This window comes from Thunnus thynnus, chromosome 1 (assembly GCF_963924715.1).
Source record: "Thunnus thynnus chromosome 1, fThuThy2.1, whole genome shotgun sequence".
Lineage (NCBI taxonomy): Eukaryota > Metazoa > Chordata > Actinopteri > Scombriformes > Scombridae > Thunnus > Thunnus thynnus.
Window position 1 is genome coordinate 4060183 of NC_089517.1, and position 24283 is coordinate 4084465.

Consider the following 24283-nt stretch of genomic DNA (forward strand, 5'->3'; position numbering starts at 1 on the left):
ACACCCAGCAGGACTTTCAGGACCCGTAAACAGCCAATAGGATTGCACAGCTGCTGCTACAGCAGTCACTGCTGCACCGACAGGAAGTATCAGTGTACCAGAGAGGATCACAGAGACCAAAACTTCCCTCGTTGAACTCTTTGAAGTCGTGTGTGAGTTCATATAACCGCATGTCAACGGTGTGCTGATGATGACAATGATAAATAAACCTTCTGAACTTCATGACCGGACACATTGCAGCGAGACGGCGAGTTTAACCGCTCTGAGAGACAGATGCCTTCTTATTAAACCACACAACAGTTTAACAGAAGTTTATAATCTAAAAGTCAAACACTGATTGATATTTAGTGTTTAAATATGAAGAATGTCGGCATATTTGTTCATTGTTCATGTTAAATAAACAAAGTACTGTTTAAACAGATTTTTTTTAACAGATGTATCGTCTCCTCTCCTGGAACTTTACTAAGGACAGAAATGGAAAGAAGTCAGTCAGTCAGGTGTTACATCCCTGAAAACGTCTTTGTCACTTTTGTTTTTTATCAAATGTATTAATACTTTTTAGTTTTTTGGGGAAACAATTTGAATCCTTCCTTTATTGCAGTCTTCTTATAATTTGGTTAGATTCTACTAGACAAAAAAACCATACATATCCTATATATATATATATACACATATATCCTATATGGGGGAGTTTTGCAGAGACACTTAATTTAAAGAATAAGTCTGGTGATATTTTCAATTCCATGAAAAACACAAAACCAACAAGGTATTTACTCTTCTACCAACTTTGCTACAGAGTTCCACTGTTTACATACATATTTTTGAGTTGAGATTGTTGTGATGTTTCCAAGGTCAAGAATAAACTAAATACTGAAGTGTTTGGGATTGAACATTAGCCCGACATCCTTAAAATGGTTCATATACAGTAATTACTGTGATCTCTAGGGGTTTGATTCTCGCTTTGGGTGCAAGAGGTCCCGGGTTCAGATCCTGGACGAGCCCCCGTATGTCATAGCTCATAGGCTGCGACAAATATGGGAGACCAGACGAGTTTGCAGCTTAGGATAAGTCCATTTATTTACAAAATAACATGTAAGAATGGAAAAAAACGTGGCAGTCAGTAATCAGTAGTGTAGGTATGTATGTATCCAAAAACACATCAGTTATCCACATCGTTCTGTTTTAGGAAATCATCCAAAAAGAGACTCCCAAATACTTTAAATCCTCAGAGGCAGATGTTCTACGTCTTGTAAACACTATAGTAAGAATGTTTTTTACAAACTTCCAGTAGTCAGATGCCTCCATGCTGGGATCTGGAGGAATGTGCCAGTCTGATAGTACTTGGTGTAGTCTTTGTAAGGAGGAGACTCTCATTTAGTATCTGTGTTTCTGAATTTACGTTCATTTTGCACATCAGTTGTACACAGTGCTTCAACCAGCTTATCAGTGTCTACATTCCTGTATCCACCAAGACCTTGTGGTCGATGAACAGCTGCATGATGCTTCTTGTGATCTTTGCCTCCAGCCTCACAGGGAACTTTACAAAATGGACATTGTTTTCCACAACCAAACACTCGCTTGAAAAGCTCCTCCTGTGGTTTGATTGGAAGTTTGTTCAGAGTCTCAGTGATGTTTTCAGACTTTGAGAATTCCTCCTGAAGCTGTTCTTTCAAGTCCTCTATTGACATTTTGAGGTTGTTGATAAATGGATGACATGTGCTTTGGATTTGAAACAGGGCTCTTTTTTCATTCTCCACTGAAATTGAGATGTCTTTCTTCAAATACTTCCGCATGTTGTTGATGAGCTCTGTGATGCTTTCATTGTTGTCTGGCAGTTGAACACCATCTGGTCCTTTTGTGGCCTGCTCTAAGGCTGCTGTGATCTTGTCAACTATGACTTTAAGGTTCTTGTTCTTCAGTTTGCACAAAGTTTTGTTCTCTGACATTTTTTTCAGGATGTGCTGAAATATCCGATCTTTAACATATATTTCATACTTACAAATGTACTTCACAAAACTGGCAAAGTCATCCTTTTGCAGCAACTCTTCCTGAATGTTGTACTGGAAAGAGGAGCGGGAACTGAACTCTGCTGAATGACAACCTGTCAAAATTTCATCCACAATGTTTATTCCCAGAGATCTGTTGATGTACTCTTCCACAGCAGGTTCGATACAACATCTGACAAAATGCTTTGCGCTGACAATCATCTCTGTCTTTGTATAAATCAAGAAAATCTGTCAAGTACTCAGTCTTGTACTTCTGCAGCTGAATTTGAGGATCATTATCTGACAAGAATTTTTGGTGCATTTTGAGGAATTCCCTTGAGGCAATGCCACACATGTGAAGTTTCGGATCAATCTCAAACTTGATTTTAACATGCTTGCAGTTTTGTTTAAGGGACTTATCTATTTTGTCCAGAAGATCGTTTGTGAAAGACTCATGATAATCTGAGTTTGTCTTTACGATATCACACAAAAATAGTTTGCAAAGCTCAATGATATTATCAGCTCTTCTCTGCAAATCTCTTTTTATGTCTTTTCTGTGGAAGTAATTGAGAGTCTTTGCATTTTTTACATGCTCAGACTTGGCCTTAAACTCACACTTGCCCTTTTCTTTTAGGTCTCCAATGTTCTGCAATTCCTCATTGACATTACGATTTAAGAAGCTTTTGTTCAACTGCTCCAGGACACATGCTGCGATATCTCGCTCTTTCAGGCCAGACACGTTTTTAGTGGCTTCAGTCCACATCTTTTCAAAGTTCTGTGTCAGCTGTTCATCAGACAGTTTATCAGAGTTTTTACAGTCACTCAGGAGCTTCATGACCTCGTCTTCAATCACTCCTCTGTATTTCTTCTGAATGTCTTGAGCCTCATTTGAACCAAGTTTTAGCTCAAGGACACAATCCAATCTGTTGTTCACAGAATAAACTATTTGTTTAGTAAGACTACTGATGCTGTTGAAAAAGTCAGTTTGGTATTTTTCTATCAGATTTACATTCTGCTCTTTCTTTTTGTAGTAGTTTGTTAGTTTCTCCTTCATTTTTGTTTCTTCAGATGATATTTTTTTCTGACACCTCTGATTTTTTTGATTCAACAAAAATGCTCCAAGTTTGACTATCAGATTCATTGTCAGAATTTAAGATTTCCAACTCTGCGCTATTTTGCCAGGAGTGGATTTCTTTTCTGAACTGCCATTCCCATTGACTGGACTCTTTGCAAAGGTTGTCGTAGGCCTGAGCCACAAGAGTGTTTCTGAAACTAAAGATGAAGTTCTCATATTTCACTGCTTTCCAGAGATTTTTTATCCATTCTAGAAACTCTGGGATCTGTGAGACGTCATTGCTTTGGTCTGTTTTCACTGTTGTCAAAAGATTTTTCTTGAAATCTGCTACAGCTTCACTGTAACCTGTGTTCACTGGTGCCATCGGAGGGGTTCCATGCCAGAGTCCTGGGATGTTCCAGTGGTTTTTGTCCATGTCATAGTCCAGCACATCTGTGAAAGCTTTAATAGAAGGCTGCCTTTCCATTTCAGCTGCAATTTGTGTCATTTCATTGAGCTGCTCCAAGAGATTCTTTCTATTGGTTAGGTTCTTTGCATGAGCTGAAACTCCAGAAACATTTTGATGCACAAAATGACAAACTGGCTTTTTCCCAATATGGCTCATTCTCAAGAGGGTGTGAGCTGCAATTTGCAGGACATCTTTCATTTCTGTTAAGTTCTCCATTGCAAGGTTGATAATGGTGACATCACTTAAACCAATCACAAAGGTTGCCAGCTGGTTGTCATGCACATAACTTTCCTGTAGTTCTGCCAAATCAGGAGATTTTAGACCTTCTGTGTCAATGAGAACTATAAATTCATAATTCAACTCATGTTTCATATCCTCTACAACTCTGAGGAAAAGCATATAAGCTCCTCTTGTGCATCTGCCGCTGCTGACAGGAAACTGCACACCAAACATGGTGTTGAGGAGTGTTGACTTCCTTGTACTTTGAACACCCAGCACAGTCAGTACTAACAGTCTGCTCTTCCCTCCAACCTTCTTGTGAAGCTCCGTCAGCATATCTGTCACCCATCTCTCTGGGATGTTGGAAGCATCTCCATCCAAGAGCTCTAAAGGATATCCATCCAACAGCATTTCAGCTGCCAAACCAGGGAGACGAGATATTTCATCAGCAGTGTTTCTTGAGCCAGAAATTGAGAACTCATAGTAACTCATGTAATGCTCTACTCCTAAAGAGCTTTCCATCAAAGCCTGATCTAACTCTGCAATGAGATTTTTATCTTTCTTCTTGCATTGCTCTTTGAATTTGTTTCGTAGCTCAGACAGTTTCCTCCATGAATGTGTGTGAAACTTGAGTTTCATCCACTTAAGGAAAAAATCTCTTTCTTCTTTGTCACTTGTGGATAAGGTTTTAATAAAGCTCTTCATTCCTTTGGACAGTTTTTCTTTGCTTTGTTTCTCCCTAATTTCTTGTTTTTCTTCCTGTAGCTGGGATTTATACTCTTCCAGTCTTGAGTCACCATATTTCAATCTACACTCCTCCTTCTCTAACTGTGATAATCTTTTCCACTTATCTCCCTGAAAAGGAAGTTGTTGTTTTTTGTAGTCTGGTATACTTCGCCCCTCAATGTCAACCATGATCTCCTCAACTGCTTTCTTTTGTTTGCAACTTCTGTTTTCATCCACAGATAGACCAAGTTCAACAGCTTTTCCAACCATATTGACAATGTTCAATGTGGGAGTTTCTTCTGGCAGTGAGGTCTTGATGGCTGAACAAAGTTTATTTGAAAACTCTGCAACATTTACCTTTGAGTCTTTGATTTTCACACTGCTGTTTGGTAGCTCTAACTCATTCACTGTTGTCTGGACAGACATCATGTCCTCTCTAGAGTTGTCCTTTCGATTCACAACAAAGAAGAGTTTGGATTTCACATCTTGAAGAGAAGTCAGAATCTTGTGCTCATTGTCTTCAACTTTGTCCAGGAACACAAAGGTCGCAGTTGACACTTGATAAAGAAACTTGAATTGTGCGAGTGACTCACAAATGTCTCCTCTCCTCTCAGTTGCAAAGGCAACTGGTCCTGGAAATATGTCAAGATCTTTTTTGCCACTGGGAAGGTACCAGCAAACCTCAACCAAACCATTGGCTATTTCTCTTTTAAGTTCTCCTCCTTCCATATCTCTGTGTATGAAGATGTTGTGATTCTGTTGGCCACGACTGAGAACATGATTCAAAACCTGTGACTTGGACAAACTACAGTTTTTCAGCCTCACAAAGGTAAAGAATGGTATATTTGCTTGGACAATGTTCTCTTCAACAAACCCTCTTCATTCAGACAAATCATGTGGACGCCACTCTTTGACGATGTCTCTCAGAGCCCACAGCATCAGGGAACACTGACTGTTATCACCATGAGGCAACAGCAGTGGGACAGAAAACTGGCACATTGTCATCTTGAGGGCCATTTCCTGTTGCAACAAGCTTTCAGCACAAAGAAAAAGTGCGACTATGAGGTCGAGAGGGTTAACCTTGTTGTCTGCAGAGTTGTCTGCAGTGAACAGGTCAAAGTCAAACAGATCATTGTTTTCATCATCATCATCATCATTGTTTGAAAATTGTGTACAGTTTCTACATTCTGTGTTGATTTGAAAGAGTTTCCTGAGAAAGCACCATGGTATTTTCTCCAGTGATTCAACAGTTTCATCATAAATGCTGTTTTTGTTGATTTCCAGAAGAGACTGAAGAGTGAGCTTGTTGGGATAAAATTTCTTCAGTCCAAGTTTGGAGAGAAAGTTGAAAAAGACTATGAAAGAGAAAAAAATATCACTTATAAAAACAAGAAAAATTAACAACCCTCTAGGATTTAGTATGTTATATAATATTAATTTTTATTTGTATGCCGTTTTTAAATGTGTTTTCAGTGTCATTTTGGCATCTATGGAGGACCTGATGTGATTCAGCTTTGCCTTGTGACTAGTTAGTGGAAAATAGGCCCAAGATTGTGGTTTTTGTGAAAAGTCTGTTTTTTGATTCACTGGTGTTTTTAATATTAATACGTGTTATGAAATGTAGTTGTGTTTTCTGATTTGTAACTGTGTTTTTTTCAATGTTACTCCTCAGAGTCTCTAATTTTTACAGAAAATCAGTTGCATTGGCCTGTGTCAGTTTAATGTGAAATTGTAAAATCTTTCTTTCCTTCTATATTCTCTACCACATGTTTTAAAAATACACAACATAGTGCAATTTCTGCAACACATATTTTTATCATTTAATCTTTGATCAGTGACATATAAAACATGGGCATAGATTTGGATTTGGTCAGTAAAGACATGTCCCTACCAATATTTTTATCGATCTCAAACAATCTAGCTGCTTTAACTCCATGTAATATTAACAGTAAGATCTCTGCAGAGTTGCCAGGTTTGTGTGCTTGAGTGAAAGAGCAGGATATGGGGGATACTCGACCCGATGATCTGGCAACCCTCAACTGTTGACCAGCAGCAGCAGCATTAGTGGAGTCGGTGAGGTGGAGAATCTGAAGCTGTTAGTATTTATAGTTTAAATGTTCCAAACCTCACAGAATCTAAAACGACTTCACTGGACAAAACTAAGATCATTTGATATTATATTTCATTTCAGCTGTTAGGTGATGTTAGCTAATTTATGATCGTTGCTCAGACAGGCTGTTTAATTAAACATCTTTATTACTTTTGGTGAAAATTCCTCCCAAATGCAAATTTAGACAAATGATCCTTTTTAAAGAAGAACCAAAGTGTCAGTAACAGTTTAGCTTCAGTTATTAAGAAGGTTCAGTAATCAATCCAAACATTAATCTTTTAAATTAGTGGGAGAAATATTTACTATTTAATGTCATCTCTCCCCTTTTCCATGAGTGGATCAAGAGCAGTTATTATTATAGTTATTATTGCATGTGTGTCATTAAGACATGAACATCATTTAGAAGCTAAATTAGCCGTAGCTTGTCTAACTGATCTGTGAGCTGCAGCCTCTCAGGTGAGCTCTGATGTCAGAGTGAAAGATCAGCCATAAGTTCAGGAGTTGAATGAAAAATTATACAAATAGAAGTTTTGAGAAGATTTAAAGAAGTTTGAGCATCACTGTGACTCTCATGAAACTCTTGAGTCGTTTTGCCCAATTTCACAAAACTGAAAGAAGGACAGGTCTCAGGTGATGTTTGAAAACCTTCCAGCACATTACCTACAGGTTTCTACACATTTATATTATTATTATTATTAAGGTTTTCTTTTAATGACATTTTTAACATTTATCAACACAAAAACACAAAAGTGTTCTTGATAACTCAACAATATGATAGTATGTCAGGTTTGAATAGCAGAAAGCTAATGAAGAGCACTGTGTTGTGGGCGGATGTGGTGAGTTCGACTACTGTTTTTGGCTGTCTGCTGTCAGTGGGCTTCATTCTGTTTCAAATTGCCGCTGGCCACCGCAAACTAAACCCAAACGCCACTATCTCTGATAAGAAAAGGCTTTTTATAGCCTGTGATTGTAAAATGTGAAGCTGCTCATTTAATGTTGTATTTCCAAGAATATGTGGCTGAGCATATTTAATATGAAATCATCTTTCTTAAAACACAGAGTCTTCCTCAATTAATATTGAGTGTGTGTGTGTATAATGAAGACAGGGTTTTCAAACTGGACTTTACATTTCACATGCCTCATTTAATCCCTGCACTTGTCACTTTCATGTATTTCATCAAACTGGACTTTAGATTGTGTGTTACATTCATCCTCCACTGTTACATAATTTTTTATGCATAATTTTTGTTCTTGTCACCTTCATATATTTAATACACTTCATTTCTTTGTCCATAGCATAGTACAGTCTATATTTCCTTTGTAGTCAGTATTTAATTTCTAGTTTTATATCCCATTTTGAAACTATTACTATTCTATTCTGTAAATAGATTTTAAAAATTCAATTTAATTTTAATATTACTTTGTTTATTTCTTTATTGATATTTTTACCTTACTTTTGTCTATTTTTATTCTTCTGTGTTTTTGGGAGCAAACACTGAGACACATTCTTTGTATGTTTGGATTTGCTAATAAAACAGATTCTGATTGAATGAGCTGCTGTTTGTCATGATGACATAAAATCCCAAAACCAAGAATCATAAAGATATAGAAAAATCTTCAGGGTTGTGTGAATAGTAACCTACGCATGTGTTAGTATTTGATGACCCCTAACCCTAATCCTAACCCTAACCCTAACCCAAGCTTGTAGTAATGTACTAGATTGTCAGCAGTATTGTAATCTCTAAATGTGACTCATTTTGGTCACTATTTCCACTAAAAAAGAAAAAACAAACAAACAAACAAAAACAAAAAGCTTCATTTCATATCTTAGTCCTTCAAAGTGTTCTTTGAAACTAGGTCTGGGATGACTTGTGTCCATGAAATGAGAAAATTAAAACTTTGTCGTAGAGCTAAACTGAATACATCGTTGGAAAGGTCTATAATTCAGACATGGGACCAACTGTTATAGAGAGCTCTTGACCTCAGATATCATGTGAGTAAAGTCAACAACTGGAGACGCTGTTAGATATGGGTAAAATATTGCTTCAATTAAGTTTCACCCATTTAACAATTAGATATGTAATATCCGATTATACAAATTTGAAAAAAAACTCCTCAGTTTACTTTCAATTCAGTATTTATAACTTCAAATTCTTGGAAAAAAACTAATATTTTTTTAAAAAAACTAAAATTCCCTAAAGCTGTGCCGTGCAGCTTGATACAAATCAGCACCATAGTTGTAGTTCATCCGGTGTGCAAAGATGGGTAAAATGATAAATCTACTGAATATATCAAATGTCTAGTATAGCCAGACTAGTAATTACACTGCATCTAGATGATCTATGTTAAGAAAAAGTATGTTTTATTTCAGATACTTTAGCCAAAAAGGAGTCAAACGCACTTTGCCCCCAGAAATCTTAATCAGTTTGGAATAAATTCAGTGATTAAAAGTAAATAAAAGTTTTGTAGTGTAACACAACGTGGACTTTGTCTTTGTCTCCATAGTAACGGTTGATGAGGCTCATGGGTAATGAAGCCGCTTCCACAATTGAGAACTGACAAAAAACCTTTATTTCTCAGAGGCGAAAGACAAATAATTAAAACTGATGGCCTTAACATTAACCTATCATATTGTTGAGTTATCAAGGACACTTTTGTGGGGTTTTTTGTTGACAAATGTTTAAAAATATCATTAAAAGAAAACCTTGACACATTGACAGTAAGGAAAATACTTCCTGGTGGCTGATACTCTGGATTTCAAATTCAATTAATTTCAATTAATAATCAATCATCACATACATAAAAAAAACTCAATAACTGAACAGCTCAGATAACTACACAACACAAAGATAATGGTTCAAACAACATGCAACAACGTGGTTTCAGTGGCAGCAGGGTCCATAGCAACCACCATAGCAACCATCATAGCAACGTTAGAAAACATCACATTTCTACAATTTTCTGGCGAGACCTGAAACAACCTTCGTAATAACTAACAAACTAAACATCATATACATTCACTGAACATAGCTTATTAGAATAAAATGCACATTTCTTGCTAGCATTTTGATGCCAAAACTGTCCTAAAATCTTGCATTTTCCACTGAGAATAAAAGAAATGTCAGCCAGACTGGGTTGACGACTCAGGTGATGAATGTGTGGGTGGAGGCCAACAGTCTCTACAGCTCTGAATCTCTCTACAGCTTCATAAAAGGTCTCATATTTACTAAACAAAGGCCACTTTAAAGAAATTAGTCAAATCTGAATAATTTCAACATATCCCTTTTGTAGCTGTACTTCATTCATATATTCTGTTTCACTCAGAAATACACCACATTATGAAAGCTAACTGTCATTTCACTCTGACATTAAAGCCAACTATGGATACGATTTTTAAAAATTCTGATTTGATCAAAATTTGTTTGGGGGCCCCTCTGACTGTCGGAGCACTACAACAAGTGAGAAATGTATCTCTCTATAGGTTTAACTAGAACACATAACTTACCAGCACTGTGAGCTTCTTGGGTTACATAACCAGATTCTGCACCAGCAGTAGAGGTGTTTGATGCACCTGCAGTTAAATTAATAAATGAATTAAACATTGACTTTCAACTTAAAACTTTTAAAATGCAGAAGGCTACTGTTTTACATCCCCTTTATACTCATCAACAGTAGGAGCTGTGTTTACTGGCACCTGTGACCCTTTTCCAATCATATATGTTAATAGTGCTCCTGGAAAGGGGACGGACACAGTAAATTATTAATGTTAGCCCTTTAGTGCAGAGGGCCTATTTCTGCCGAGTTGTGTGAAGTTGCCACCAATGCAAACCAAACATTTCTTGCTTTACTGCTTCAAATTAAAAGCTTTTTAATGACTAAATAACTGGAGACTTTTATTGTGAAGAATTTACAGGAAGTGAAATGTGTTCCTTACCAGATTAGCAGAGCTTCATTAGCGGCACTAAAAAGCGGTCGAAATAACAAGATATGGATATATTTGGAGCTATTTGTTGAGTCGATCAGTTATAAATAATGCAGGGAGGAATAATACAAACAGAAACAGCCACAGTGATGATGATGTTTGATGAAGAGCTGCGGACAACCAGCAGTCTGAAGCCGGTGATTTTTGTTCACATTTCTACATACGTTTACCTCATTATTTGACACTTTGGCCACTTTTAATATGAGCATCCGACATTGTAACATTATATATATGACTGAAAATAAAGAAAAGAATAATAGGTCCCATTTAAATGATAATGATAGATGATTAAACTGAAGAAAACCCTTTTACCATTAAATTGTTTAACTTTAATCATCGAACTTTTATCATTTCCATGTATATTAGGGGGCTGTAAACATACAGATATCTTAGGAAAAAATAGAAAGTAAAGTTTCACATCAGATCTTATATAACTATAATGTTATTATTATAATAACAATAATAACAACAACAACAACAACAACAACAACAATAATAATAATAACAATAATAATAATAATAAAAGCTCTGCAAATCTCCAGAGACAGACCTCCAGTAACTGACTATCAGCTGTCAGTTCTGCCAGTCAGAGCGATTTAGGAATACAAGCACACTGTGCATCTCTTCTCTTCTGACCCGTCAGGTCACAGTGACACAAGAGACGTACAGTGAGCTGTATTCTCGTATTGCTCTGACTAGCAGGGCTACGGAGCTCTGGAGGCCAAGCACACTGGTCAGAAAAGCGTCCAGAAATCCAAAACTATCCAACTGATTTCATTCAAATTACTTTTCAGCTTTTCATTCATTCATCAGCAACTTATAAGTGTGTGATTAATATGTTTTAGTATTATTACACTCCTTGTTACAAAGGCAGAAATACAAAATAGCACATCAAAGGCTAAAGTGAGAGGATAATGCTCTCCTGTGGTTTAGTGCAGATTATTTCAAGATTCAGGCATCAAAAAATGGAGCCTATAGGCTTACATACCTTTATCTTCTATACATTTATATTATTGTTACATTTATTGTGACAGTCTATTATATGTTATTTTTAAATGTTAATTTTGGTCTCAGATTTATATTTAAGTAATATATCAATAAAATAAAATGTAGAAACCAGAGAAAATATCATGATACAGGTCTGGTTTCAGGCAAGTCAGCAAATGCATATTCAGTAAATTAAACATTTTGCAGAGTCAGGTTCTTTATATGTGTAGGTGTGTGTGCACATGTGCCTATGAAAGAGAAAACAATTATTTGTCTATCCAACAAAAAATGTCCCTATCAAAGTTGAAACCAAACCTACATCCTTGATATCAGATGACTTGATGTTTGTGGAGGAAAGGGTTTGTCTGGATCTCTGACAGTTTATAGAATCGACCTTTACTGCTGCTGCTACTAAATGATAATATTTAACTTGTAAAACAAATCAGGATGGTGGTGATTTCCACTTTAGCTTGTCTTACTTATTTTAACTGTGATAGTTATACAAGACACTGCTTCCTGATTCTTTGTGTGTGTATATCAAGTATTAATCATGTTGTGGGGACATAAATCTGTTTACTGTCACATTTTGGGGACAAAAATCAAGTCCTACTACATTAATCATTAAATTTTAAGGTGAAGACTTGATGTCAGGTTAAGGTAAGGTTTGTTTGTGCATGTGCGTGTGTGTGTGTGTGTGTGTGTGTGTGTGTGTGTGTGTGTGTGTGTGTATACTCAACATATCTGAACTGACAGCATGACCTGACATGACCTCTACTGAGAACACATTTTTTTTTCCATTCAGTGGAAACAACTTATTTAGACTTCCAGGCATGACTTAGTGTAATGATGGTGTTTCAGTTTGAGTCTCATTTTGTTTTTAATTAATTAATTTTAAATGTATTTTATTTTGAATATGAAGATGTATTGTGCATGTATGTAATTTATTCATGTATTTATTTATTTATTTGAAACTCTTTTAGCCCAAGTCTATATAAAATATTTAATTAAATATAGACCTTTATATCTAAAAACTGATTATTACAAATAAAAATGAAGCAATTAAGCGTTTATTAATGAACACAATCTGATTAATAGTTCTTTGTTCATTAAGCTTGAATTTGAAAGGAACTGTAAAATCACTACCGGCTGCAACAAAACTTTTCTTTCATCGAGACATTGAGTCTCAAGTGGGTGTTTGTCTGAATTTATCTCAGTATCAACATCTATATCAACACCATCTTCACCTCCACCTGCTTCACTCTGAACTGATGCTGAAGAAAAGTGTAGCTCACCAGCAGATTGTCCATCTTTAAATAATAAAACGCAATCCTTAGAATCATCACTCTTCATGGACACACAGCTGGATACAGGAGAGGATGGTCAACACAACACAAACAGCTTTGAGAGTAAATAATGATGGTTGGATGATTTGGATCATGGACAGTTAAAGATCCTCATCTCACCTTTGAGCTTTTGTCTCGCTGTCATGTTTCCCACACAGAGCGGTTCTAGAGGGAGAGTTTCCCTCCTCGCAGCCGACACCTTCACACAAACACAACAACATGCTGTCAGAGCTGCACTCACTCATTTCAACAACACTGAGAATGTTAACTTAGAAAACGCTCATCTGCTTCATTCACATCCAGTTGGATAATTGAGGAAGACGATGTTTTAAGAAAGATGATTTCATATTAAATATCCTCATCCACATATATGTGGAAATATAAAATTAAATGAGCAACATTCCATTTTACAATCACAGGCTATAAAACAGCTTTTCTTAACAGAGATAATAGTGTTTGGATTGCAGCCGACCAGCAGCAATTTAAAAATGGAATGAAGCCCAACGACGGCAGACAATCCAAAACATTAGTGAAACACACCAAGTCCGCCCACAACACAACACTCTTCCCTCGACCTTCACTATCAAAAACTGACAAAAAAACATAAGGTCTTAGAATCAAGCAGAAATAATTCAAACTGATGGCTTTAACATTAATCTATCGTACTGTTGAGTTATCAATAACATTACAGCCATTATTGTGAAACTAATACATTTTGCGCTGTGCACTAACGTAGCTATTACACGTTTTGATGTGAGACTGCCTCCACGTCACGTGACTGTCAAGTTTCTGTCTGCAAAAACAAACAAAATGGCGGCCATTTCTTTTATTCTCAGTGGAAAATGCAATATTTTTGGATGGTTTCAACATTAAAATGCGTTTTGATGACATTTCTAGTGAGAAATGTGCATTTTTTTCTCATAATCTTTGTTCAGTATATATATATATCAGTATGTAAATGATGTTTAGTTTGTTAGTTATTAGGAAGGTTGTTTCAGGTTGTTGCTAAAAAATTGCAGGAATCCAACATTTTCTACCGTTGCTATGGTGGTTGCTATGGACATTGCTGTCACTGAGACCTTTCTGTTGTCTAGTTATCTAAGCTGTTATGTTATTTGTGTTATTTTATGTAACTGTTTGATGATGTTATTTAAATACAAACGTAGATTTTAGAGCGCAGATATGAATTGAATTTGAAATACAGAATTTGAAGCTTTGCGATTGGCTGACCAGCGTATCAGCTGCCCAGAAGTATTTCCACACTGTCAACGTTTTAAGGTTTTCTTTTAATGATATTTTTAACATTTATCAACACAAAAACACAAAAGTGTCTTTGATAACTCAACAATATGATAGGTTTATCTTGGGGACGTCCGTTTTAATTATTTCTCCTTCGATTCTGAGAAATAACGTTTTTCTGTCAGGTTTTAACAGCAGAAGGCTAATGAAGAGCATTGTGTTGTGGGCGGATGTGGTGAGTTCGACTACTGTTTTTGGCTGTCTGCTGTCAGTGGACTTCATTCTGTTTCAAATTGCCGCTGGCCACCGCAAACTAAACCCAAACGCCACTATCTCTGATAAGAAAAGGCTTTTTATAGCCTGTGATTGTAAAATGTGAAGTTGCTCATTTAATGTTGTATTTCCAAGAATATGTGGCTGAGCATATTTAATATGAAATCATCTTTCTTAAAACACAGAGTCTTCCTCAATTAATATTGAGTGTGTGTGTGTATAATGAAGACAGGGTTTTCAAACTGGACTTTACATTTCACATGCCTCATTTAATCCCTGCACTTGTCACTTTCATGTATTTCATCAAACTGGACTTTAGATTGTGTGTTACATTCATCCTCCACTGTTACATAATTTTTTATGCATAATTTTTGTTCTTGTCACCTTCATATATTTAATACACTTCATTTCTTTGTCCATAGCATAGTACAGTCTATATTTCCTTTGTAGTCAGTATTTAATTTCTAGTTTTATATCCCATTTTGAAACTATTACTATTCTATTCTGTAAATAGATTTTAAAAATTCAATTTAATTTTAATATTACTTTGTTTATTTCTTTATTGATATTTTTACCTTACTTTTGTCTATTTTTATTCTTCTGTGTTTTTGGGAGCAAACACTGAGACACATTCTTTGTATGTTTGGATTTGCTAATAAAACAGATTCTGATTGAATGAGCTGCTGTTTGTCATGATGACATAAAATCCCAAAACCAAGAATCATAAAGATACAGAAAAATCTTCAGGGTTGTGTGAATAGTAACCTACGCATGTGTTAGTATTTGATGACCCCTAACCCTAATCCTAACCCTAACCCTAACCCAAGCTTGTAGTAATGTACTAGATTGTCAGCAGTATTGTAATCTCTAAATCTGACTCATTTTGGTCACTATTTCCACTAAAAAAGAAAAAACAAACAAACAAACAAAAACAAAAAGCTTCATTTCATATCTTAGTCCTTCAAAGTGTTCTTTGAAACTAGGTCTGGGATGACATGTGTCCATGAAATGAGAAAATTAAAACTTTGTCGTAGAGCTAAACTGAATACATCGTTGGAAAGGTCTATAATTCAGACATGGGACCAACTGTTATAGAGAGCTCTTGACCTCAGATATCCTGTGAGTAAAGTCAACAACTGGAGACGCTGTTAGAGATGGGTAAAATATTGCTTCAATTAAGTTTCACCCATTTAACAATTAGATATGTAATATCCGATTATACAAATTTGAAAAAAAACTCCTCAGTTTACTTTCAATTCAGTATTTATAACTTCAAATTCTTGGAAAAAAACTAATATTTTTTTTAAAAAACTACAATTCCCTAAAGCTGTGCCGTGCAGCTTGATACAAATCAGCACCATAGTTGTAGTTCATCCGGTGTGAAAAGATGGGTAAAATGATAAATCTACTGAATATATCAAATGTCTAGTATAGCCAGACTAGTAATTACACTGCATCTAGATGATCTATGTTAAGAAAAAGTATGTTTTATTTCAGATACTTTAGCCAAAAAGGAGTCAAACGCTCTTTGCCCACAGAAATCTTAATCAGTTTGGAATAAATTCAGTGATTAAAAGTAAATAAAAGTTTTGTAGTGTAACACAACGTGGACTTTGTCTTTGTCTCCATAGTAACGGTTGATGAGGCTCATGGGTAATGAAGCCGCTTCCACAATTGAGAACTGACAAAAAACCTTTATTTCTCAGAGGCGAAAGACAAATAATTAAAACTGATGGCCTTAACATTAACCTATCATATTGTTGAGTTATCAAGGACACTTTTGTGGGGTTTTTTGTTGACAAATGTTTAAAAATATCATTAAAAGAAAACCTTGACACATTGACAGTAAGGAAAATACTTCCTGGTGGCTGATACTCTGGATTTCAAATTCAATTAATTTCAATTAATAATCAATGATCACATACATAAAATAACTCAATAACTGAACAGCTCAGATAACTACACAACACAAAGATAATGGTTCAAACAACATGCAACAACGTGGTTTCAGTGGCAGCAGGGTCCATAGCAACCACCATAGCAACCACCATAGCAACGTTAGAAAACATCACATTTCTACAATTTTCTGGCGAGACCTGAAACAACCTTCGTAATAACTAACAAACTAAACATCATATACATTCACTGAACATAGCTTATTAGAATAAAATGCACATTTCTTGCTAGCATTTTGATGCCAAAACTGTCCTAAAATCTTGCATTTTCCACTGAGAATAAAAGAAATGTCAGCCAGACTGGGTTGACGACTCAGGTGATGAATGTGTGGGTGGAGGCCAACAGTCTCTACAGCTCTGAATCTCTCTACAGCTTCATAAAAGGTCTCATATTTACTAAACCAAGGCCACTTTAAAGAAATTAGTCAAATCTGAATAATTTCAACAAATCCCTTTTGTAGCTGTACTTCATTCATATATTCTGTTTCACTCAGAAATACACCACATTATGAAAGCTAACTGTCATTTCACTCTGACATTAAAGCCAACTATGGATACGATTTTTAAAAATTCTGATTTGATCAAAATTTGTTTGGGGGCCCCTCTGACTGTCGGAGCACTACAACAAGTGGGAAATGTATCTCTCTATAGGTTTAACTAGAACACATAACTTACCAGCACTGTGAGCTTCTTGGGTTACATAACCAGATTCTGCACCAGCAGTAGAGATGATTGATGCACCTGCAGTTAAATTAATAAATGAATTAAACATTGACTTTCAACTTAAAACTTTTAAAATGCAGAAGGCTACTGTTTTACATCCCCTTTATACTCATCAACAGTAGGGGCTGTGTTTACTGGCACCTGTGACCCTTTTCCAATCATATATGTTAATAGTGCTCCTGGAAAGGGGACGGACACAGTAAATTATTAATGTTAGCCCTTTAGTGCAGAGGGCCTATCTCTGTTGAGTTGTGTGAAGTTGCCACCAATGCAAACCAAACATTTCCTGCTTTACTGCTTCAAATTAAAAGCTTTTTAATGACTAAATAACTGGAGACTTTTATTGTGAAGAATTTACAGGAAGTGAAATGTGTTCCTTACCAGATTAGCAGAGCTTCATTAGCGGCACTAAAAAGCGGTCGAAATAACAAGATATGGATATATGATGAAGAGCTGCGGACAACCAGCAGTCTGAAGCCGGTGATTTTTGTTCACATTTCTACATACATTTACCTCATTATTTGACACTTTGGCCACTTTTAATATGAGAATCCGACATTGTAACATTATATATATGACTGAAAATAAAGAAAAGAATAATAGGTCCCATTTAAATGATAATGATAGATGATTAAACTGAAGAAGACCCTTTTATCATTAAATTGTTTAACTTTAATCATCGAACTTTTATCATTTCCATGTATATTAGGGGGCTGTAAACATACAGATATCTTAGGAAAAAATAGAAAGTAAAGTTTCACATCAGATCTTAAGTTTATAATAACAACAACAACAACAATAATAATAATAATAATAATAATAATAATAATAATAATAATAATAATAATAAAAGCTCTGCAAATCTCCAGAGACAGACCTCCAGTAACTGACTATCAGCTGTCAGTTCTGCCAGTCAGAGCGATTTAGGAATACAAGCACACTGTGCATCTCTTCTCTTCTGACCCGTCAGGTCACAGTAACACAAGAGACGTACAGTGAGTTGTATTCTCGTATTGCTCTGACTAGCAGGGCTACGGAGCTCTGGAGGCCAAGCACACTGGTCGGAAAAGCGTCCAGAAATCCAAAACTATCCAACTGATTTCATTCAAATTACTTTTCAGATTTTCATTCATTCATCAGCAACTTATAAGTGTGTGATTAATATGTTTTAGTATTATTACACTCCTTGTGACAAAGGCAGAAATACAAAATAGCGCATCAAAGGCTAAAGTAAGAGGATAATGCTCTCCTGTGGTTTAGTGCAGATTATTTCAAGATTCAGGCATCAAAAAATGGAGCCTATAGGCTTACATACCTTTATCTTCTTGCTTCTCCTTTCTTCTCCTTTCATGCTCAGACACAAGTGTTCCTTTTTTGTAAGACATCATAAGTGTCTCTGACTGAACCTGTGACGAGTGACAATGCAAACACTGAGTAGAGAATAAATGTTTTATAACTGAACACAGTCTGTTTTATGTAAATTCAGGCTGCATCAAAGACAACTAACTGTGCTCTCCACCTGTGGTGTGAGTAACTTCTGTATCCTACAGGAGAGGAAAGGTTCTTCCAGTATGCTGCTGACTGAGGGCCTCTGTGTGGGGTTGTGTTTCAACAGCCATGCCGAGAGAAAACACAGTTCTTGGGAGTATGGATCAGACATGCGAGGGTATGGGCCATTGATGATCTTCAGTTTTAGATCCTTCTTATCACTAGCCTTAAACTGAGAGGAAACACATTTAGTACACAGTTATAACCAGTAATAACCAACCATTAGACACACAGAGAAGAGATCTAAATCAGTATGTGAGAGATCATTACATGTGTAAGATATATTAAATCTACATGAATTAGTAAACAGCTCACACACAGAATACTTACTGCACGCTTAAGAGTGCATATTTCATACAGGACACAGCCGAGGGCCCAAATATCACTGCAGAGGAGAGAAAGTCAGAGGAGAGAACAAACAAATAGATTTACATTTATTCAACAACAGTCACTTGCAAGCTGGAGAAAAAAAAGACTATTGCTGAGAAAATGTGATATATTATATAATAATAATAATAAAATAATATATTTTAAAACACAACATATCAGACTTTATCAGTTATTGAACGATTAAGTCCTAGACTTATTTCCATTATTGTCCCTGAATTTCTGCTTAATTTACTTCATTCAGTTAACTAAATCAGGATCAGGTTACATTCATACTTAAAATACTTTAAGAGGAAATCAATACTACGGTAACTTCCTGTTGTAGATATAAACAAGCAGGTTCATTCAACAAAGAGGAGACATGATACCTTCACATCTCCCAGAAACCTTCACTTAATCCTGCATGACTCACAGTCAGTTCAGTGGGGAGAGAACTTGTCCACTGGATTACTGTTAAATATTAATTTACACCATAAATGAGACAAACACAACGTAGAGCATCAAGTTAGTACCTTTTGTTGTTGTATGGTTTGTCCTCATAGATCTCTGGTGAAAGGTAAAGTCGTGTTCCTGCAAATGTTTTTGCCAGTTCTTCAGTGCTGGAAATGAGAAGAGAATAGAAAGCAGACTGTATTATGCTTTACTATTTCCATTTTAATCTTGGCTTTATAGAGATCTGCAGATTCATTCAGATGACATTTTACAAACCTGTTCAGCACCCTTGAAACTCCAAAGTCCCCGAGCTGTACAGTCTCATCTTTTGTCAAAAATATGTTCTATGCAGACATCATGAAAAGACATGTAATGTCATTATAATGAGTTTATACAATACAAATAAAAAATGCATCATCACTGAGGCAAGATCATGTGGTGAATGAAGTGATACCTTTGGTTTAATGTCCCTGTGGATGATTTTTTTATCATGGATGTGTTTTAGTGCCAGACAAATCTGCACAAACCAGTCCAGGATCTAAGAAAGGCAGAGGAACGTAAAGCCACATGACAGAAAAAGCCAAAAAATATAAAAACATTAAAGAGACTAAATACATGTTAAAGACATATACAGTGAAGTGGAATAGTGAGTGTTATATGATGAATTCTATCCACATGTTGAACAGTTTCACTCTAAAGATTATCAGGTTTATCCTCAACATTCATGATTGTCTTGAAGAGTTAGTAGCTTACTTGATCTTCTGAGAAAAGTTCTCCTTTCTGAGAGTTGATCTTCTTTAAGAGGTCTCCTCCCTCACAGTAGTCCATCACAATATACAGACAGTCCTTCACTAAAAAGATTTTTATACAGCATAAGGAACATGCATGAAAACACGTGTATGCATCAGGATATTATTGCAGTAGATGACCTCTGTGATTCTTTGAGGTTACAGCTGAGATCTTGGATCATTTATACCTTCAAAAGACTCTTTATACTGGACAATGTTGGGATGACTCATGCTGGCGAGGACTTCAACTTCTTTTTGAGCTTTCTGCCTCTCTTTACTTGACATCTGTCAAAGTGAGAGGAACAGATAATGTGAAAGAGCAACGTAGTAAAGAGGAGCTCAAATCAACACTGATACTGTTTAATATTATGCAAAGGGTTCTTACTCTAGATATGCCATATATCTCCTTGATGACATATTGGTGTCCATCCTCTTTGGATTTGACAAGGTTGGCCGTTCCAAATGCACCTTTCCCAATTCTCTTCACCAGTTTGTACTTGTCCATATTAGAGGAATGACTGCCACCTAATGCTGGTTCTGCAGAGAGACAAACACAGCTGATTAAACAAATGCACTGAATTAACTACAGTAAAGTTACAATGAATAACAAGCTCTGAGTTACATATTTAAAGCTGCACTAATCAATATTTATATTTTAACAGTAAATCACATCACTCTGTGCAATGTGAAAAGGGTCATTTATCTTATAGGGGACATATTAATACTTTTTGTGATTTTCTGTTATTTTTACACTGTTATGGTGTCTGTTGTCTATATTAAACATGTTAAAAGGTCCAAAACATGAGGAGTAATATACTGTATGTCCACATGTGTCCTGACCTTTGACATGAAACATGTATTTTCAACATGAAGCTGTTATGTATATGACCAGCATCCATATGGGCAGGCTGCCCTCCATCAGACCATGGATGAAACATGTTATGACAACTTTGTATTTGCTGTTGTGTGACTGATGTTTGGCCTGAATGAATAAGAAGGAGACCTGCAGAGGTAGGAGACCTAAAACTCTGGAGTATCTGTCTCCACAGTAAATAATCTGATGATGTTTGATGGTTATTAGTTTCTGCTTTGAAAACAAAACTACTGTGAAACTATCAGGAAATAAAGTTTTCTTTCTCTTATTCACCCACTTAGTTTTCTCATCTCTCTCTCTCATTCACTCTCTAGCTCACTCGCCCGTCGTTCTCTCTTTTCCGCTCATGCGATTAGACTCAGCTCAAGTTACTGTTCATCATATTTCTGATGTTTTGGTTTAATCCCTGTAGTTTCAGGCTACAATACTCCTGATATCAATCAATCACTATATTTTGTTATTTCAGGTACTATAATTGCCTCCATGATCAGTGTTTCACAGTCAGTGCTGCTGCTGCAGCTGATCACTGTGCTGATAAACGGGTCAAACTACAATAACTAACTTGTTTTTAAAACACCAGCAAGCTGCTGTTCCTTTCACCTCATGCAGTGTCTTTGTCTCACGTCTCTCACTCCACATCGATCTTTAACTGAGACCTCACAGTTTGAAAACCTGATGAAGTGTAAAGTTTGATTTACTTTTTTGCTTATTTTATGATTGCAGCATTAAAGGCCATTCTTTAGTAGGGCTGTCACTTTTTATTTGAAATTCAAACGTTTGTTCAAATGTTGGAAAAAATTAAATATTTGAACTTTAATGACCTGTTCCGATTCAAAATGTGCAGTCTATGAATGCAACAAACCGTTTGAAGTATTTTGCCTTTTGATCCAGCAGAGGGCGTTCTTAAAATTCACTATCAGTTTGACCTGCACTGCTCTTTGACTCTTATCAGTAAACTACAATAACTAACTTGTTTTTAAAACACAAACAAGCTGCTGTTCCTTTCACCTCATGCAGTGTCTTTGTCTCACGTCTGTTACTACACATTAATCTTCATCTGAGGCCTCACAGCTTGATAACCTCTGATATAGTGTAAATTTTGCAGCATTAAAGGTCATTCCTTACTGTATTTCCAATGATTAAATTAAAGTGATCAAAATATCCAATATCATAAAATCCAGAACCCAACAGTAAACATTTGATGGTGATATAAAACAGAGAAAAGCAGCATCATAACTACAGAGAAACTTTGATATTGTTGTTTGATAAATTAATTTAATGATTAATCAATGATCAAAGTTGTTGGTGACAATTAATTAACTTTTCTTTTGTTGAGACATTTAGTCTCAAGTGTGTGTTTGTCTGAATTTATCTCAGTATTAACATCTATATCAACACTATCTTCACCTCCACCCGCTTCACTCTGAACTGATGCTGCTCCGTCTTTCTCTCTCTCTCCACCTGTTGAGGTGACTTGTGTTTATTTTTTGCGACTTTGATTTGTCTCATCACTTCATCTCCTCTTTGTTTCCCATTAACATGTTTATTTCATCTCAATGTATTAATAATTAGATTATGCTAAAGTTTATAATAGCATAATTTTAAGAGTTAATATTTGATAAAGCAAAATGGCAAGTGAACTGAAAGTCATATGTTTCTTTTATAACACAAGTTGAACGTTTTTCCACACAATACACAAACATTGAAACTGTTTTGGGTCCAGACGACATTTCAGCCAATGCGTTCTGCCTCTTTTGCTGTTTACAGAAAACCAGAAACAAACAGAAACCAGAACGCTTCAGATATCAAAATCTTGCTTTCCTTCAGATTCTGCATTCGTATGCAGATATCTGTTTATAGAGATTAAGAGTTTGCTTACCTGGTGACCCCTGCACCTCACCCACTTTAGGCTGCTTGTGAAGAAAGGCATGGCCAAATTCCTGAGCAATGATCTGGAATGAGTAGAGAATAAATGTTTTATAACTGAACACAGTCTGCTTTATGTAAACTCAGGCTGTATCAAAGACAACTAACTGTGCTCTCCGCCTGTGGTGTGAGTAACCTCTGTATCCTACAAGAGAGGAAAGATTCTTCCAGTATGCTGCTGACTGAGGGCCTCTCTGTGGGGTTGGGTTTCAACAGCTGTTCCAAGAGAGAACGCAGTTCCTGGGAGTAGTGATCAGACACTGGAGGGTAGAAGCCACGGACTATCTTCACCTCCATGTGCATGCTATTGTCAGCATTAAACTGTGAGGAAACACATTTAGTACACAGTTATAACCACTGCAGAAAAAATGAAGAAAGGAAAGATGACCCATTCTTGTTTGTCAACTATTAGACACACAGAGAAGAGATCTAAATCAGTGTGTGAGAGAGCATTGCAATGCTGTGTAAGATACATTAAATCTACATGAATTACTAAACAGCTCACACACAGAATACTTACTGCAGGCTTAAGAGTGCACATTTCATACAGGACACAGCCGAGGGCCCAAATATCACTGCAGAGGAGAGAAAGTCAGAGGAGAGAACAAACAAATAGACAAACTGGGATCAGTTCTGAGGGTAGATTTACATTTATTCAATTAGAGCAGTGCTCGTTCATAACATGCCTGTTCAGAACGGGCAGATTGCTTTTTATTTCTTGAGAGCCACATATATATGTATGAACTGACTAATGTATCAATTAAAAGGATAAAGATTTAATAATGTAAATGGTATTAATCCAGACAGAAACTTCACCAATGAAACTAAACTGAGGTTGAACCGTAGAAGCAGTTTATTGCTGAGCGGGGTGCATGCCGTTGTGATGTGATGTGACAGTGTTCTTTTCAAACACTGTCAGACACAGAGCTGAGTGGCTCTGTTCGCTTGTTTATTCAAATCTTATTAATATTAAACATGTGACATGTCCAAATTGCACCGAAAGAGCATCTGTCTCCTCAGTAAATCACATGTTGAGTGTTTAGAACATAACCACTATGAAACAATCAGCAAATAATGTTGTATTTCTGTCGTTCACAGGCTTTCTCTGTCAGAGAAAACTTTCCACCGCTGTCTCTCTGTCGCTCGGTCGCCCTCTCTCTTTTTCTCTGATCCTTTTTAAAATGAGTCATGAAACACACATCAAAGCCTAACTTTTAACAAACGAAGAGAGATGTCGTCTCCTCGTCTCTCTCATGGCAGGGT

General features: G+C 36.2%; 2 protein-coding genes across 2 annotated transcripts in view; both read right to left on the reverse strand.

The window, feature by feature from the left end:
* The window catches only part of LOC137189345 (uncharacterized), a 79019-nt gene that overhangs the window by 48264 nt on the left and 6472 nt on the right, over window positions 1-24283 (reverse strand). The window lies entirely within an intron of this gene.
* The window catches only part of LOC137189258 (uncharacterized), a 41232-nt gene that overhangs the window by 11111 nt on the left and 5838 nt on the right, over window positions 1-24283 (reverse strand). The window contains exons 8-23 of the mRNA XM_067599050.1: window positions 23541-23595; window positions 23129-23341; window positions 22974-23046; window positions 20606-20757; window positions 20409-20505; window positions 20186-20283; window positions 19887-19970; window positions 19709-19776; window positions 19513-19599; window positions 18944-18998; window positions 18573-18785; window positions 18381-18471; window positions 17018-17083; window positions 12996-13074; window positions 12825-12892; window positions 10069-10134 (exon numbers count right to left, since the gene is read on the reverse strand). Coding sequence (XP_067455151.1) covers window positions 10069-10134; window positions 12825-12892; window positions 12996-13074; window positions 17018-17083; window positions 18381-18471; window positions 18573-18785; window positions 18944-18998; window positions 19513-19599; window positions 19709-19776; window positions 19887-19970; window positions 20186-20283; window positions 20409-20505; window positions 20606-20757; window positions 22974-23046; window positions 23129-23341; window positions 23541-23595 — 1565 coding nt within the window. The remainder of the gene's footprint in view (window positions 1-10068; window positions 10135-12824; window positions 12893-12995; window positions 13075-17017; window positions 17084-18380; window positions 18472-18572; window positions 18786-18943; window positions 18999-19512; window positions 19600-19708; window positions 19777-19886; window positions 19971-20185; window positions 20284-20408; window positions 20506-20605; window positions 20758-22973; window positions 23047-23128; window positions 23342-23540; window positions 23596-24283) is intronic.